This window comes from Chiloscyllium plagiosum, unplaced genomic scaffold, assembly GCF_037043375.1.
Source record: "Chiloscyllium plagiosum isolate Xiang-an unplaced genomic scaffold, Cpla_swu_hap1 HiC_scaffold_16, whole genome shotgun sequence".
Classification (NCBI taxonomy): Eukaryota; Metazoa; Chordata; class Chondrichthyes; order Orectolobiformes; family Hemiscylliidae; genus Chiloscyllium; species Chiloscyllium plagiosum.
Genome location: NW_028270154.1, coordinates 54,966,619 through 54,983,597, shown reverse-complemented (window position 1 = coordinate 54,983,597; position 16,979 = coordinate 54,966,619). Strand labels below are relative to the sequence as shown.

The window sequence follows — 16,979 nt, the reverse complement described above, 5'->3', positions numbered from 1 at the left end:
GAAATGTTGGGCCACGGGGCGGATTGGTTGATTGGTGCGGGTGTCTCGGAGATGTTCCCTAAAGCGCTCTGCTAGGAGGCGCCCAGTCTCCCCAATGTAAAAAAGACCACATCGGGAGCAACGTATACAATAAATGATATTAGTGGATGTGCAGGTAAAATTTTGATGGATGTGGAAGGCTCCTTTAGGGCCTTGGATAGAGGTGAGGGAGGAGGTGTGGGCACAGGTTTTACAGTTCCTGCGGTGGCAGTGGAAAGTGCCAGGATGGGAGGGTGGGTTGTAAGGGGGCGTGGACCTGACCAGGTAGTCACGGAGGGAACGGTCTTTGCGGAAGGCGGAAAGGGGTGGGGAGGGAAATATATCCCTGGTGGTGGGGTCTTTTTGGAGGTGGCGGAAATGTCGGCGGATGATTTGGTTTATGCGGAGGTTTTATTGTAGGGTGGAAGGTGAGCACCAGGGGCGTTCTGTCCTTGTTACGGTTGGAGGGGTGGGGTCTGAGGGCGGAGGTCCAACTACAACTTGGTCAATCCTTCTTTATGCTACCCACCATTTCGCTCTTAAGATGAGATCTCTCAATTATCACTTCAAATGGCTAAAATACTGAATTTCTTTTTCTGAATGTCACTTCTTAACTCTTACAATTTCACTAAGTCATTTATCTTATGGATTACATGTGGAATTTTTAGCATACATCATTGCATCAATATTTCAAAAGCCTGTGTTCCACAGATCTTTATTTAGTGCCCAAGTTTCTAAATCACATAAACACAATATGAAATCCTTAACTTTTTTTCAAACGTTGCTACAACCTTAAATTTTCTTGTAGTTCGCACATCTTTCACCTTCATGAAATTGCTTTATGGCTATTGCTCCCTTCTAACTTCTGCATAACAGCTATCATCTTCTGTTATAATCTGAACCACGTCGATTTTAAAAGACAACTTACCTCTCTATTCCAGCGTTTTACCCATCCACTTTAATCTTCAATCCAGATCCCTCTCTAACATATACCATGCAAATATCAGCAAGATCAAGCAGAATTAACGGCTTATAATGTCACTCCTCCTTCCAAACACAATCACTACATTCCATATTAGCCACCTGTAAAAGCTGCGAAGCCGGAAGAACATGCACGCTAGAACACGGCATGCTGGGAATTGTAGTCACCGCACGGGCTCTATCGCGACGCGGAGAACTACAGATCCCGGTGAGCAATGCTTTCTTTGCCCCTCCAGAACAAAATGAATCACAAACTCTGCCCGCTCAATGGGATCGCGTCGTCAGGGCCAGTGTGAGGGTGGGGCCACATCACCATGGCGATGAGCGCGAGAACGGGATGATGATTGTAAAAAAGCCGATGACGTATGCCCCCTCCCCCCCCCCCCACAAGGCTTTGCAATGAAGAAAGAACTTGACGGTGAGAAGATGGAGCTTTAGGGAGAGTCGGCGGTACTTGGGGAAGGAAAGGAATAAGGAAACGGATCGCTAAAATTCAGGAGTGTGGCGGGGTGGGGGGGGAAAGCGATACAACTTGGGTGTTTCTATATGTTTGGGTTTCGCCTGTCGTCGTGCTGAGAGAGGAAAAAAACGAAGAGGATGGCCAGCGCCAGTGGTTCGAAAGCGGAATTTATCGTCGGTGGAAAATACAAACTGGTCCGGAAAATCGGCAGCGGCTCGTTTGGTGATATCTACCTAGCGATTAACATTACCAATGGGGAGGTACGTGGTAAGGTGATGGGGTAAAGCCGTTCTATTCGCCCCCCTTTCCCCAGTGTGATGGCCAGCGTTGTTTGATCACCCGCTGACCAGTGTGTGTTTTTTCTCCCCCCCCCCCATTTCCTTCCTTGACCTTTCTAGGAGGTGGCAGTGAAATTGGAATCACAGAAAGCGAGGCATCCTCAGCTTCTCTATGAGAGCAAACTGTACAAGATCTTACAGGGAGGAGTCGGCATCCCTCACATCCGGTATGTTAAATTGATGAACTTTGTTGTCTTTGAGTGTTTTATGTAACAATTGCCCCCTTTTGAGTGTTTGTGCGGTAGAGGACCGCCCTCTCTTTCCTTTCTCTCACCGCTACCCCCCCCCCCCCTCCCCGTTTGTAAAACCCAGCAACAGCCTCCGCCAAAAGGCAGGCGAAAAGCTTGTAGTAACAAGGCACCCACTTCTGTTATATAATCTCGTTTTAGTCTTTCTCCATTAATCGAAGCCGATAATTTTGAGGGCGATGCGTTCGCTTATGTTTATTTTTAAATAAAGATTTCGCTGTGTCCCGAGCGATCACTTTTGTGTGTGTGTGTGGCCTAATCTTACCCGACCTATGGTGTCCTTTCCTTTACCCGGTTGCAGTTCCCCTCTCTCTCTCTCTCTCTCTTCCCCCATACCTCTTACCACCCGCCCCCAAAAAAAACACTCTGGTTGTCAACACTCTTCGCCTTTTCAAAATCAGTCCGCAGGCATCGAGTTTTCTTGAGAAATGTATTCTCCAGGTGTTTTCTTTGATTTGTGTTCTGGCATGTACAGTGCGGATGACTGCGTGGAATGGCTGCTCTTTTGTTGTGTTTTGCACGGACATGTCATAAAATGGCGGATCGACGTGATTAAGAGCAAGTTTCATATCAGATTTATGTATTTTCGTGGTATCCCTGGTGATTCATTATTTCTGGCTCCCAAGGTGCTTGCGTACAATCTACTTAAATTACATATTTCCAAGACAAGAGGCCTCTTTTTGTTGGCTAGCTTGAAATGAACTACTCTTGTAGTCGACGACTTTTGTTTTAAGTTTACAGACTGAGGAAGTACCTCGGTGTCTCCATTCAAAAAGTGCATTTATGTTTCTGTGTAGTTCTGGATAATTAATGGGGAAAATTTTAAATGTATAGAACTGCAGGTGAAAGAGGAAACCTTGACTGGGGTAGCTTAACACTTGAATGGTGAGTTAAATCAAACAAGTGTAAAGAAATTCAATTATATGACAAAGTTTTCACACTGAATGTTAATGAGGAATATAGGTCATAACACTGCAGGCTAGTATGGTGGGCAGTAAGGAAATAGTGCATTTTTTTTTAAAAACTTTACCCCAATTGCAAGAATAATTGATCCAATTTACACCACTTTAAAATTTACAAGGGCAGCTTTGTGGTAAAAATATTAAAGTAAAAAAAAAATTAAGATAATTTCCACCTCATAGTAATTAAAAATTGTTCCAAACTCTCTCTTATTCAAGCTGTCAACATGAAAGAAAACCAAATAAGAGGTCTGTTTGTTTAACATGTTAGTTTTTCATACACAGTAACTGAGCAATTGAACAAAAATGAGAAGCTCAGGTGGAATGCACAGTAGATATGTTTGTGAGCCTTCAAGTCTGTCTTCTCTACAAAATAAGTGTGCAGAGCTGGTGCTGCTGAATACAAAATACCTGCATTGTTGAGAAAGTTGATGACCTTTGTGGAAAAATTAACTGTTTCACTCTCCTCAGGCTTTCCGATCTGACTATTTCCATCAACCATGGTACTTTGCTTTTGGATATCCCTAAATGTATTAACAATTTTTTGCTTGAGTTTTGAGAAGTGGTGCCTGGATTTGCATCTTTGAAGCAATATAATTTTTATCATAGAGTTGAACAGGCCACTAAATTGAGAGAATTGCAGTCAGTTCTGTTGTGTGAACCAAACAATGTGGGCAGGACTACAGCAAGAAGTGTTCAATGCCAACATAAGTTATTCACTATGAAGAGAAACAAAGGAACATTTTTGAAATGAAAATTTAAGAGCTAGAGTACAAGTAGAGAATCAGAAACAAAAATTAGAATCTTCACTTTTATCTAGGGGGTTTTAGAAGAGTGAGGAAGCAATACTTCGTTTGGTTGAAATTCAACTGGGTTGTTATGTTGTGCTTAGTTTTTAAAGAGGATTTCAAAAATCTACTCAGAATTTGGTGCAAAGGAATTTCGTTGTTGTTCTGTTCGCCGAGCTGGGAATTTCTGGTGCAGACGTTTCGTCCCCTATCTAGGTGACATCCTCAGTGCTTGGGAGCCTCCTGTGAAGCGTTTCCGTGATCTTTCCTCCGGCATTTGTAGTGGTTTGAATCTGCCGCATCCGGTTATCAGTTCCAGCTGTCCGCTGCAGTGGTCGGTATATAGGGTCCAGGTCAATGTGCTTATTGATTGAATCTGTGGATGAGTGCCAAGCCTCTAGGAATTCCCTGGCTGTTCTCTGTTTGGCTTGGCCTATAATAGTAGTGTTGACCCAGTCGAACTCATGTTGCTTGTCCTCTGCGTGTGTGGATACTAAGGATAGCTGGTCGTGTCGTTTCATGGCTAGTTGGTGTTCTTGGATGAGGATCGTTAGCTGTCTTCCTGTTTGTCCTATGTAGTGTTTTGTGCAGTCCTTGCATGGGATTTTGTACACTACATTGGTTTTGCTCATGCTGGGTATCGGGTCCTTTGTCCTGGTGACCCTATATATCGATCACTACAGCAGACAGCTGGAACTGACAACCGGAAGCGGCAGATTCAAACCACTACAAATGCCGGAGGAAAGATCACAGAAGCGCTTCACAGGAGGCTCCTAAGCACTGAGGATGTCACCTAGACAGGGATTGAAATGTCTGCACCAGAAATTCCCTGCTCGGCGAACAGAACCACAACAACGAGCACCCGAGCTACAAATTAGATTAGATTAGATTACTTACAGTGTGGAAACAGGCCCTTCGGCCCAACAAGTCCACACCGACCCGCCGAAGCGCAAACCCACCCATACCCCTACATTTACCCCTTACCGAACACTACGGGCAATTTAGCATGGCCAATTCACCTGACCTGCACATCTTTGGACTGTGGGAGGAAACCGGAGCACCCGGAGGAAACCCACGCAGACACGGGGAGAACGTGCAAACTCCACACATCAGTCGCCTGAGGTGGGAATTGAACCCGGGTCTCTGTGAGGCAGCAGTGCTAACCACTGTGCCACCGTGCCGCCCAAATCTTTGCACAAGCTTTGAAAAGGAATTTTGTTTTAAAAGTATAGATAGACAGACAATTGGAGTGAAACCAGGAAACATTCTCAAAATTCTAGAAATGTAGAATTCTGTTTTTCTGCAGCCTGAAGCCTTTTGGATCATAAGACCATAAGTCTGAACTGGAGTAGACCATTTCACCGAGAGTCTGCTCAACCATTCAGTAGGATCTTAGCTGATCTGATATTGCTGGCATCCACTTTCTTGCTCTTTCTCTATCACCCTTGATTGCCCAACTGATCAAGAATCCTCGGCAGTCTTAAATGTACACAAAGACCCTGTTCTAAACTGCTGTCTGTGTTAGAGAGTTCCAGACACCTGATCCTCTGAAAATAAATTGTCTTGTCTCAGTCTTAAATTGGTGCCCCTTTCATTCTGCGACTATGCTTTGTCATCAGGAAAAACATCCTCTCCGCATTTATCCTGTCAAGCCCCTAAGGAGTTTTGTTTCAATGAGATCATGTCTTATTCTGAATGAGTAGAGACCCCACCTGTGTAGCCTTGCTTATAAGACAATCCCTTCCTATTAGGGGTCATCTTAGTGACCACATGTGAACCGGCTCCAATGAAATAATGATTTTCTTTGATTAAGGGGAGCAAACTGCTTTGCCCACAAGATTTGATCTCACCAACACCTTGTGCAGTTGCACTGAGACTCACCTACTCATATCCTCCATACTTCTTGGAGGGCCAGCATTCTTTTCCTTCTGACTTGAAACATTAATTCTGATTCCTCTCCTCCAGATGCTACCAGCCCTGTTGAGCTTTTCCAGAAATTTGTTTTGTTTCTTTACCCTTCCTGGTTAACTGCAACACCTGTGTGCTACCTTTGTTTCACCCACAAATACCCCCAAGTCCCTTTTTGTTGCAGCTTTCTTCAGTTTTTCTCCTGTAAATAGTACTGCTTTCCCTTGCAAAATGAACTGCTTCACATTTTCCTACATTATGTTCACAGCCTCACATTTTGACCCCCTCACTTATCGATATCTCTCATCTTTATAAACCCTTTGCAACTTGCCTTTCCAACTGTTCCAACTAACGTAGTGTACAAAATCCCATGCAAGGACTGCACAAAACACTATATAGGACAAACAAGAAGACAGCTAACGATCCGCATCCACGAACATCAACTAGCCACGAAACGACACGACCAGCTATCCCTAGTAGCCACACACGCAGATGACAAGCAACATGAATTTGACTGGGACAACACTACCATTATAGGGCAAGCGCAACTTGACTACAGTACATTTGCCTCCTTCCTTCAAGTCATTAATATAAAATTGTAAACATTTGTGATCCTAGCACTGATCCCTATGGAACCCCACTGTTTACAGATTGCCTGTCTAACTGAGATCCCTTTATTCCCAACTCGTGCCCAGTAGCCAGTTCTTCATTGTACCCATGTACTACCTCCAACACAATGGGAGCTTATCTTGTGACTTAGCTTTTTGTGAGGTGCTTGCTGAAAGTCCAATTACAACACAATTGCTGATTCCATCTATCTACTCTGGTTGAGACTTGCTCTCAAAACTCTAAATTAGCCCCACTGTTTACAGATTGCCTGTCTAACTGAGATCCCTTTATTCCCAACTCGTGCCCAGTAGCCAGTTCTTCATTGTACCCATGTACTACCTCCAACACAATGGGAGCTTATCTTGTGACTTAGCTTTTTGTGAGGTGCTTGCTGAAAGTCCAATTACAACACAATTGCTGATTCCATCTATCTACTCTGGTTGAGACTTGCTCTCAAAACTCTAAATTAGTCAGGTTCAATTTCCCTTTCACGAAGCCTTGCTGACTTCGATGAGATGATGGTTTTCCAAATATGCTGATATAACTTCTAATGGATTCTGGTTCATTTTTAAAAATTTAGAAGTTTGGGATTGTGATTAAGAATGTGCAGGGCGTTGGAGTCAAGATGCTGCTTAACCATGATCTGATTAAATGGTGGACCATGGACAGGCCAAGCTCGTCTTTGTGCCTTTATTTGTAAGGCAATTGTTACAATGTTCATTAGATCTGAAGACCTTTCCTGGAAGCTTTTCGTGTGCTATATTTGGATTTCGCATTTGTGAAACAAACTGTTGCCGTGTGATTGGAGCCACAGAATAGAATATGGATGAGTATCTGTTTATGGAGCGAAGAAGGTATTGTACCATTTGCTTCATTTGAGTCAGCACAACAGCATTCTTTCTCAATACATGCTACTTAATGCATTTTAGTAATTTGAAGTTTGGAGACATTTGCTTGAGTTTTTGCCATCTGCATGTATTGGGAATTTTGTATCAACTACTTAGTTGGGGTGTTTATTCTTGTAATGTTTCCTGTAAATGGTTAGGGTCTTGACTTAGCTAATGAGTTGATGCAAAGTAATTTGGTGTAGGAAGCAGTGGCAGACTTGATAAATTGCTCTCTTCAAATTGTCTAATCCATTTGTCATATCCAAGTATGATCAGAATTTTCAGATCGCATTTTAAGTTTATGTTGGGTTACATGTAATTTGCTTCTGTCCTGAGTATTGAAAGGTGGGGAAATTCACTGAAGATTGCTGTTCCTCGTGGATCTTGTCCTTAGTAGTAATTGCCCCATCCCTCTCCCTCAACAGATCACGTGGGGTTGGGGGAATCTCAGCTGTGACTGCTCTAAAACATTTTAGCTTCTGTTTTTCTATCTCCTTTCTTCAAATTGAGAGCCTCTTTTGTGGCACTTCTGTTCAGCAAGGCTTCAGTTGCCATTGCTTCGTTGAGCCAACCAAATATCTTTATGCAAACTGCATAGCAAGTGTTGTCTTGGTAAAGCAACTTAAATTATAACTAAACTGCTAGTTGTTACATTTGTAGCTTGCTTCATTGGTCACCATCGCATACAAGCAAGATTCAAATTCTCAATTCAATTCAGTTCTAAAGATCAATATTTGTCCGATATTAGACTAGATATGCCACTCTGGTTTCATGGCCATTGTGAAGCTGTTAATGAGTTGCAATGCAGTCTGTTATTTCTATAATATATTTAAAAGATGGCAACAGTATTTGATGCATTGAGAACCTAGTTCTGCATTAGTCCATTACTGTTTTTTAACTGGTTCTGATGACTTTTTACCTGAAAGAAAAAGTTGCAAGTCATTAATCAATGAACGCTTACTGCATTATGGTCAGAACTGTAAGCAATGATGGCAAAACTTGGAATAAAACTCCATTTTATGCCAAATGGCCCTTCAAACAGAAGTCCTTTTGATAACTAACCGTCAGTTCAGACCATTTTTGATCAGCATATGTCTTCAACAAGACTAACTGGTTAAGGGGAGTGTTAAGATTAATTTTCAGCTCACTAACCAAGGTCAGTGGTGCATGTACTGCTGTGTGGAGTGAGAATGAATTTGTACATCAAGCTTCTAGAAGCATTTAACTTTAAGGCATAATTTGAAATGTTTTAAATGTCTGCTGTTGGGTAAGGATAATTGAATTAAAATTAGAATTTGTAAATTACATAAATTGTCAGCAGAAACATCGTTACTTTATTTGTACATTGTTCAGCTAAGTGAAAATCCTTAACTGTAAAATCAGATGAAACTTGTGTATTATTTGCCTAGTATTTTGAATTTGCTGATTGTTAACAACTGTTAGACAGCTGGTTTGTTCAGGATTTGAGTCCCACCCAGATATGTTGCCAAAAGCAGCTGAATGTTGCTCCTAAATATTTGAGTCTAATTTCTTGTAGGTGGGGCAGTGCCACCTGGTGAAAGAACTGTAGGACATCCTTTGTGCTTGCTCAACTGACTGAATCAGGAAGTGAGAAAATGTTGTCATAAAGATCTAATTGCATTTTATCTCAAATTTGTGATTGCAAGTCATGTATGGTTTTATTGGAGAAAAAGCCACTGCAGAGTGATTTTTTTGAATTGCTTAAAGACACCAATTTTTGCTGCAATAATGTGAATCCAATCTCTGAACTTTAGCTATCACTGAATTGAAATTGAAGTACACGAGGAATGATTCAGACTGCAACTCCAGTTACAATTTACTGTCAGTAAAGCCCAAAATAGGAACAGTTGCATTTCTATGCCATTGTGACTTCAAATATTTTACTTGAATTCTCTCAACTGTTATGGTTCTCTAAGCTGAATTGTCTCTGCTTTAAAAATCATTTCAGAGGAAGTTATGTAAGAAATTAAGATTTCAGATACCTTGATCTTGTTTTGTAATCCCACAATTGTCTCAATGCATTGTTTTCTTCAAGATAACGTCAGCTTGTTGAAACTCCAATATGCTTTGTACAGATTAAAATTCTAATCCTTTGTTCTATCCCAACATTATACTGGCCCTTTCCAAGTTTTTTTATGGGAGTACTGTAAGAAGCTTATTTTAGAATTGCATTTTTTTTTATCAATGTCAGATTGTAGTAGTATGAAAGCATGCGTTCTTTCATCTTTGATAAAGAGCAAATCTGGTTCTGTGGCAGCATTCCCTAACCTCTTTATTACCTAAATTATTACTTTTATATATCAGTTTACTAATAAATTAGAAAGTAAAGACTAAGAGATGGCCATTTGTTGTCTCGGGCCAGTTCTGCCATTTGATAAAATACTTGTTAACCTTAATTTTAAAAATGTAGTTTAGCCTCGATTTGGAATATTCAATTCTGGGCATCATTTACATATCTATGTGAGAGCTTTTGACTACAGAAAAACTAGATTTTGGGCTGAGGGTTACATAGGTGGATTGAAGAAGCAGTGTTCGTTCACTCGAGAGAGAGTGAGAGGATGAGAGGAAATTTGATAGTGGTGCTCTCAAGGTCATGAGGTTTTATGCAGTTTAGCCTAGGAGAAATCCTTCACTGAGGGTTAAGAGCAGAGGACCGATTGCAGTGAGTGTTTGAAACTGGGAAAAAGCTCCATGGCAGGTGACATGAGTAGATTCAATCTTTTAAAGGAGAATTGGATAAGCAAGTGCAGCAAAAGAATGGAGAGCATATGAATGGGACTAGCTAAATTTCTCCTTGAGATCTAGTCCAATGTCAATATGCCTTCAGTAAAGTTAACCAAATCTTTTTATGTTTTGTTTGTATCCACTGGGCTGTTTTTGATTTGAAAGCAACATGTATAATCGTTCTGTCACAAAATCAATGTATGCTAATGATTTGTGAATTGTTTGCTTATAGGTGGTATGGACAAGAGAAGGATTACAACGTCCTAGTTATGGACTTGCTTGGACCAAGCCTTGAAGATCTTTTTAACTTCTGTTCTCGCAGGTTCACGATGAAAACTGTTCTGATGTTAGCTGACCAGGTCTGTATTAAGTCTGTATTAAATCCTGGTTGGATTTTTAAATGTTTTCAGTGTAAGTGCATGGGTGTGGCTGCTTAAAATTGAATGTCATGTTGCGAGAGGCTGCAATTTCCAACTTGGATATCCAATAAACATGGGCAGCGTGGTGGCTCAGTGGTTAGCACTGCTCCGTTTCTGAGCCAGGGACCTGGGTTCAGTTCTAACCTCAGGCAACTATCTGTATGGAGTTTGCATGTTCTCTCCATGTCTGTTTCTGCTGTATGCTCTAATTTCATCCCAGGTCCATAGATATAGAGGTATAATGAATTAGCCATGGTAAGTAGAGGGTAAGAGGAATAGGTCTGGGGAGCTGTTCAGGCATTTGGTACAGAATTGAAGGGCTGAACAGCCTCTCTTTACACAATAATAACAATAATGTGCATGCTGTCATGGCTTTGTGAAAGATATCGAAAGCATGTGCACACCTTGAATGTATCACAATAGGGGTACAATTTATCAGAAACCTAAAATGATCGAGCCACATAAATGCAATGCTGACAAAGTGGCGCATAGTTCACTTTGTGTCCCTCAGTCTTTCCAACATCTACAAGATACGAGTCAGGAGTGTGATTAGCAAGATAAATCACCACCCCATCACCACCTTTAAATATTCACACCATCCACTGTTACAGCAAGTGACAGCAGTAGGTGCTATACATAGGTTGTGTTGCAGGAACTCTGCAAAACTTAAAGTCATGACATCTACCAACTAGATGGATGAGGTCAGCAAACTATGATATCATGTCTTGCATGTCTCTCACCATAATTTGGCACCGCATCACTGTTTGTCCACTGTCTGTAGATCAAAATCTTAGAATTTTCTCCCCAGTTGCACTGAGCTTTCCTACATAGGCTGAAAAAGGTCACAAGGCAATTTGACACTTTCTGAAGTAGGTTGGAGTAAGCAGTAAATGTTTGTCTTAAAAGTAACATTCACATCCCAAGAAGAAAAATGAGTAGTAACCAAATACAGAAGTTTTTATGCTGTACTTCTTGACTGTTGTAAATCATAAGCACTAGCATGTTTATAAGACTAAAGTGGCCTTATTGAGCTGCACTTACTACAAAGCAAGTGGAGACCAGCTACATCTTGCTTTTTTGTTTGTAGGCTATGTTTAAGCACTATTATTACCAGGTTGAGCACCATATGTTTGTGCATTGAGTTAGTGTGACAGGACTGTCACTGTGAAATCACAGTTGAAACTTTATTGTTGGAACTGCACAGCAGGTCAGGCAGCATCCAGGGAACAGGAGATTCGACGTTTCGGGCACGGGCCTGTGCCCGAAACGTCGAATCTCCTGTTCCCTGGATGCTGCCTGACCTGCTGTGCTGTTCCAGCAATAAAGTTTCAACTTTGATCTCCAGCATCTGCAGACCTCACTTTCTCCACTGTGAAATCACAGGCAACTGCTACACTAATGAAGATGGTACAACTCACAATAGACAATAGGTGCAGGAGTAGGCCATTCAGCCCTTCGAGCCTGCACCGCCATTCAATATAATCATGGCTGATCATTCCTAATCAGTATCCTGTTCCTGCCTTATCTCCATAACCCTTGATTCCACTATCTTTGAGAGCTCTATCCAACTCTTTCTTAAATGAATCCAGAGAGTGGGCCTCCACTGCCCTCTGGGGCAGAACATTCCACACAGCCACCACTCTCTGGGTGAAGAAGTTTCTCCTGAGCTCTGTCCTAAATGGTCTACCCCGTATTTTTAAGCTGTGTCCTCTGGTTCGGCACTCACCCATCAGTGGAAATATGTTTCCTACTGCAGAGTGTCCAATCCTTTCATAATCTTATACGTCTCAATCAGATCCCCTCTCAGTCTTCGAAACTCAAGGGTATACAAGCCCAGTCGCTTCAGTCTTTCAGTGTAAGGTAATCCTGCCATTCCAGGAATTGACTGCGTGAATCTACGCTGCACTCCCTCAATAGCCAGAATGTCTTTTCTCAAATTTGGAGACCAGAACTGCACACAGTACTCCAGGTGTGGTCTCATCAGGGCCCTGTACAGCTGCAGAAGCACCTCTTTGCGTCTATACTCAATTCCTCTTGTTATGAAGGCCAGCATGCTATTAGCCTTCTTCAAAGAGAAGAGGCATCGCAACATCACCTGTAATCCTTTAGAATGTGATGTTACAGCCTGGTTACTGTTAATGTTACTGATACCCTGTAGTAGTTAATATTATATCATTAAAGTGCAAATGTAATTGTTTCAGAAAATTATATTTTGAAATCTAATTGCTTAGGTAACATCATTGTCACTTTTTCTTACTATCAGGATGGTAGGAGCATGGTGTACTGAGACTTGGTAATTTCTTAGACAGCAATGTCTCTGCCCTTGAATTTAATTAGTTAAGCAAGTGATTGAAAGATCTAGACTTCCCAAAGGAAGTCTTTGACAGGCTAAGATAAGTGCTATGGGTTGTGACAGTTGTGTAAATAATAGTCAGAGTTAATTGTGAATATAACTTAAAATCTGAATTCATTCTTGACCATACATGTATGTGCATACACAGGACGTAGCGGTAACTTTGATTCCTGGCTGCCAATGGCCATCTTAATACCATGAATTTACTTGTTAGATTTCTGAATTATGGTACCTCTGAAAGGAGAGGAGTTACTCACTGTTGATTCTATGTTAATGCATCTGCATTGTTCAATCTCTAATCATTAGCAAGCGATTTCAGTTTGCACTGGTAATATTTAGAATAATGGTACAAGAGCAGAGTTCTTGGGTGTGTGCGCAACAGAATTTTGAAGATAGCAAGATATGTTGGGAAATTAGCCTTTCAGGAGCTTGGGCTTATAAATAGAAGTATAGACAATGAACAAGAGAAAACGAGAGCACTGGTTGCTCTTATGGGAGTATTGTGTCCACTTCTGAGAACATCTTAGAAAGGACGTTGAGGGAGTAGAGAAAGTATTTGAGAAACTTCATTTGCCTAAATTGGTGACATTGGTGCTGTGGTAACATAGTGCAGTTTTAGAAATGGTTTGATGGAACTGTTCAAAATAACAAGGGCTTTTGCCCGATTAGATAGTGAGAAACTGTTCCCTTTGGTATGAAGTTTTAAAATAAAACAGAGGCCGTGGTTTTAAGTTGGTAGCATAACTAGGTGTGATCTAAGGCAAGTTTTTAGTAACATTGAAAATTTGAAATGCATATGCTGACAGTTTCTGTAGTGGTAGATTCAACTGTTGCTGTCAAATGGGATTTTGCTAATTATTTGGAGAACACTTACAGATTGCTAGAAAATTGGAGTGGGACTCAGTAAGTTCCTCTTGAGAGCTGGCAAGGACAGGATTATCCAATGGCAGCCTTCTTTGCTGCAACTCTTTAGAATGTCAAAGTAGTCAAAAATAGGGTAATCTGTTGAAATTACAGAACTCTGGAGTAGCGAATAATCAACTCTGAAGATCTGTTTTAATTTCCCTGGCGAAATAATTCCTTGCTTTGCCATTCAGTGCAATAAAGGCTGAAATCTGTGCTTTAGATCATAACCTTATGTTGGATTAGGATTGTAAAATTCAATATATCATCGACAAAACATTCTGGGGGAGAGAATGAACTTTTGCAAGACCACTTCTGTGTACGCTTAAATTCCAGAATATTCCCATGGCTTTGTGGCTTTTTAACTTCTGGGGCGATCAACAGAGTTCCGTTTTGTCTTTGTATGCTGATAAACTGCAATGACATTGATTTTTTTTTTCCCATGGGGTCTATTTAAGTATGAAGTGGACTTGGAATAGTGATTGCTGTATAGAATACAGGTATATTAAACTTGGCTGTTTGTTTTATGTGTGCAATGCCACGAATGTTTCCATGATGTGAATGACACTGACTCTATAATGCAGTCTTAGTTAACGTTCCAAAACTTATAACACAGTTGTTTAAAAGTTAACATTTAAATATTCAACATTGAAGTTTTCACTTGAGTGATTTAGATTGCATGGCTTTAAATGGAAAGTGAAGTAGAAAGCAGGAGACAAACCATCCTCCATTGTCATTCTTTCACTGTCATTGGAAGAATGATTGAAGTTTTTAAAAATTTTGTTGCATTCATGTTAAACCATTTCATTCAATGCAGTTTGTGCTGTGCAAATCAGTAAATTTATGAAAATGGTAGAATTTGGGTGATCTGAGTGGTTACTACATTTGAAGATTAAAAAATATTCAATAGTTATATTGTATACAGCTCAGGAATAAGGTTGGCTCTTAGAGTTTTCAATCAGTCACTGAACAGATTATGGGTTACTGAATAATCATTTCAGTCAGTTGGATGGCGATAGTTTGACTGGGCTAGCCACCTGACATTCCCAAATACTTTGGAGCAGAGAGAAAAATAAACTGTCCCAAGAATATGCTTTCAAGCATTTAGAACTCCATGAAGTCAGGAGATGCTATGAGATGTTGGGGTTAGGGAGCTGTAGAACCTGGGGTGAAATTTATTGTTTAATGCAACTGTGAATGAGGGTGAAGGCAGCCTACCAGCAGTACTTTTTGTTTTGCAGCTGAGCAAGATTAGAGCTCTGAAATGAATTAATGTGTCATCTTCCTGAAGCTGGGAGACAAAAAGCTGCAGATACTAGAATCCAAAGTAGACAGACAGGCTGGAAGAACACAGCAAACTGGGTAGCAGCATCAGGAGATAGGGGAGAGTTATACTTGAAATGTTGACTTCTCCACATCCTGCTGCTGCCTGACTTGCTGTGTTCTTCCAGCCTCATGCTTGTCAACCTGACTGGAGCTAGCTATCTGTGTACATGCTGAAGTTGTACATGAAAATATGTTGTGTATTTTCAAGAATCCAGAGCAGCAAAATCCTGATTGGGAAATGGTCTGCTAATCTCCTAATCTGAAGTAGAACAGTAGAACAGAGTTCTAAAGGTCTTGAAAGAAAATTAATTGAGATCCTTTGTAAGGTTTATTTGATATCACTATTTCCTAGCGATTGCAGAAAAGTCAGTGACATCTATCGTGATGGCAATTGGCTATTTCATGTGATCTGTGGGTTACAGTTTTTTTGTTGCCCACATTTAACTGAGTTTAGGTCTGGCTGTTGGAAATAAATTATATACATCCTGGATTATTTTGCATAGCAGTGTTCAATATTTGCTCACAACTCTGGAATATTGTGACCATGTTTTCTTGACAACTATCTGGGATTTCTCACTTTTATTTTAAAAGATACTGAGATCCAGTCAGATCATTGCTTACCTTTGGTCATTTCTGGGATCATAACATCTTCTTTTCAGCTTTTAGTTCACTTCATGTGACATTGGTACTTGAGTATTGTAAAGTTGAGTCTCAAAGTAGTATGAATATAACTTTTTGTTTCTAGCAACCAAGTTTTCTCTCCATTTGTTTTTCAGATGATCAGCAGAATTGAATATGTGCACACAAAGAATTTTATTCACAGAGATATCAAACCTGACAACTTTCTAATGGGTATTGGACGTCATTGTAATAAGGTTGGTATTCACACTGAAGTATTTAATAAATCAGGAACAATTTAGCAGAAACCTAACGTAATGAAAAATGCAGAAAGTTTGAACAGTGACTTTATTTCTCTACCAAAAAAATCATGTAGAAGTTAATTTTTATTGTCTTAGATACCTATTTTGGGAACTATAATTTTATTATGGCTCCATTTAACTTTGCATCTTCTGTTTTAAAACATGAAAGTTGTAATAGACAGAGATGTGCACTTTAGAAGTAAGATGAAATATTGCTTCTCTTCCTAGCAAGTTAAATGAAGGCATAAAGCATTAATATTAACTGGATGATAAGTTTAAGGTGTTTTGTTTAAACTTTGTGTACAAACAGACAATGGAGTGTGTAAAATAAATGAACAGCTCTTTTTCTGCACTGCCCAACACCACCAACCTTGCCCCTGCAAAAAAAAAACTCAAAGCTGTTCTTATAACAGCAGCATTGACTCACCTGCAAAGTAAGTTGTTGCAGCTGGATTGGTCTTGTGATGCATTTTTCATTATGACTGAATCTAAGTAATACTGCAATAATTTGAAGCAAACCATTGGTCTGTCTACCTCTAATTATCAGTTTATTCCCTTGGTACATTCTGAAACCCTAAATTTTATTTCTCAATAAATCACTCAGTAAGATTTAAGATCGTGAGAAAAGATGAAGGCAGGCTGGAAGTAGGAGGCCTAAATTGGAACCAGACTGATATTAATGTAAGATAAGATTTGGCCAAAGTGGACTGAGAACATTACTTGCAGGAAAATCTACAATGGAACACTTGGAGTCTATCAGAGGGAAATTGAGTGCAGGAGCTAACATTCCTTCTAAAGGAGAAGGATGAGATGCAAGTCCAGAGAACACTAGATGTTGAGGAATGTGCAGGAATGGATTATGAAAATCACTGGAATACTCAATGCATATTGGAGAGGGGCTATAAAATAAGGTGAAGAGGAACATGATACTAACAGTGACAAACAAAATGAGAATACCCAAAGGCATTTTTAAGTATGTTCAGGGACAGAAGGATAACCAATGTGCCAACTGTGTGGAAAAAATAAGAGACAGGTTAAGTTTTAAATGCGTACTTTGTATCTTTCCTTACTATAGAGCAGGATGGTGCAGCTATAGAAATTAGCGAGGAGAACTGTG

At 40.3% G+C, this 16,979-nt stretch overlaps 2 protein-coding genes across 15 annotated transcripts in view; one reads left to right on the top strand and one right to left on the bottom strand.

Moving 5' to 3' along the window:
• The window catches only part of arhgef37 (Rho guanine nucleotide exchange factor 37), a 236,463-nt gene extending 235,362 nt beyond the window's left edge, over positions 1-1,101 (bottom strand). For 6 of the 12 annotated variants that reach the window (XM_087995405.1, XM_087995412.1, XM_087995410.1 and 3 more), the window contains exon 1: positions 947-1,101. The gene's annotated coding sequence lies outside the window, so the exon portion shown is untranslated. The remainder of the gene's footprint in view (positions 1-946) is intronic. The other 6 variants (XM_087995409.1, XM_087995411.1, XM_087995413.1 and 3 more) reach the window with 1 other exon arrangement.
• A 322-nt stretch (positions 1,102-1,423) lies between these two features.
• The window catches only part of csnk1a1 (casein kinase 1, alpha 1), a 55,558-nt gene continuing 40,002 nt past the window's right edge, over positions 1,424-16,979 (top strand). Inside the window, exons 1-4 of one of the 3 annotated variants that reach the window (XM_043703775.1) lie at positions 1,424-1,719; positions 1,858-1,964; positions 10,174-10,300; positions 15,719-15,817. In XM_043703775.1, coding sequence (XP_043559710.1) covers positions 1,597-1,719; positions 1,858-1,964; positions 10,174-10,300; positions 15,719-15,817 — 456 coding nt within the window. In that variant the 5' untranslated portion in view covers positions 1,424-1,596. The remainder of the gene's footprint in view (positions 1,720-1,857; positions 1,965-10,173; positions 10,301-15,718; positions 15,818-16,979) is intronic. The other 2 variants (XM_043703774.2, XM_043703777.2) reach the window with 2 other exon arrangements.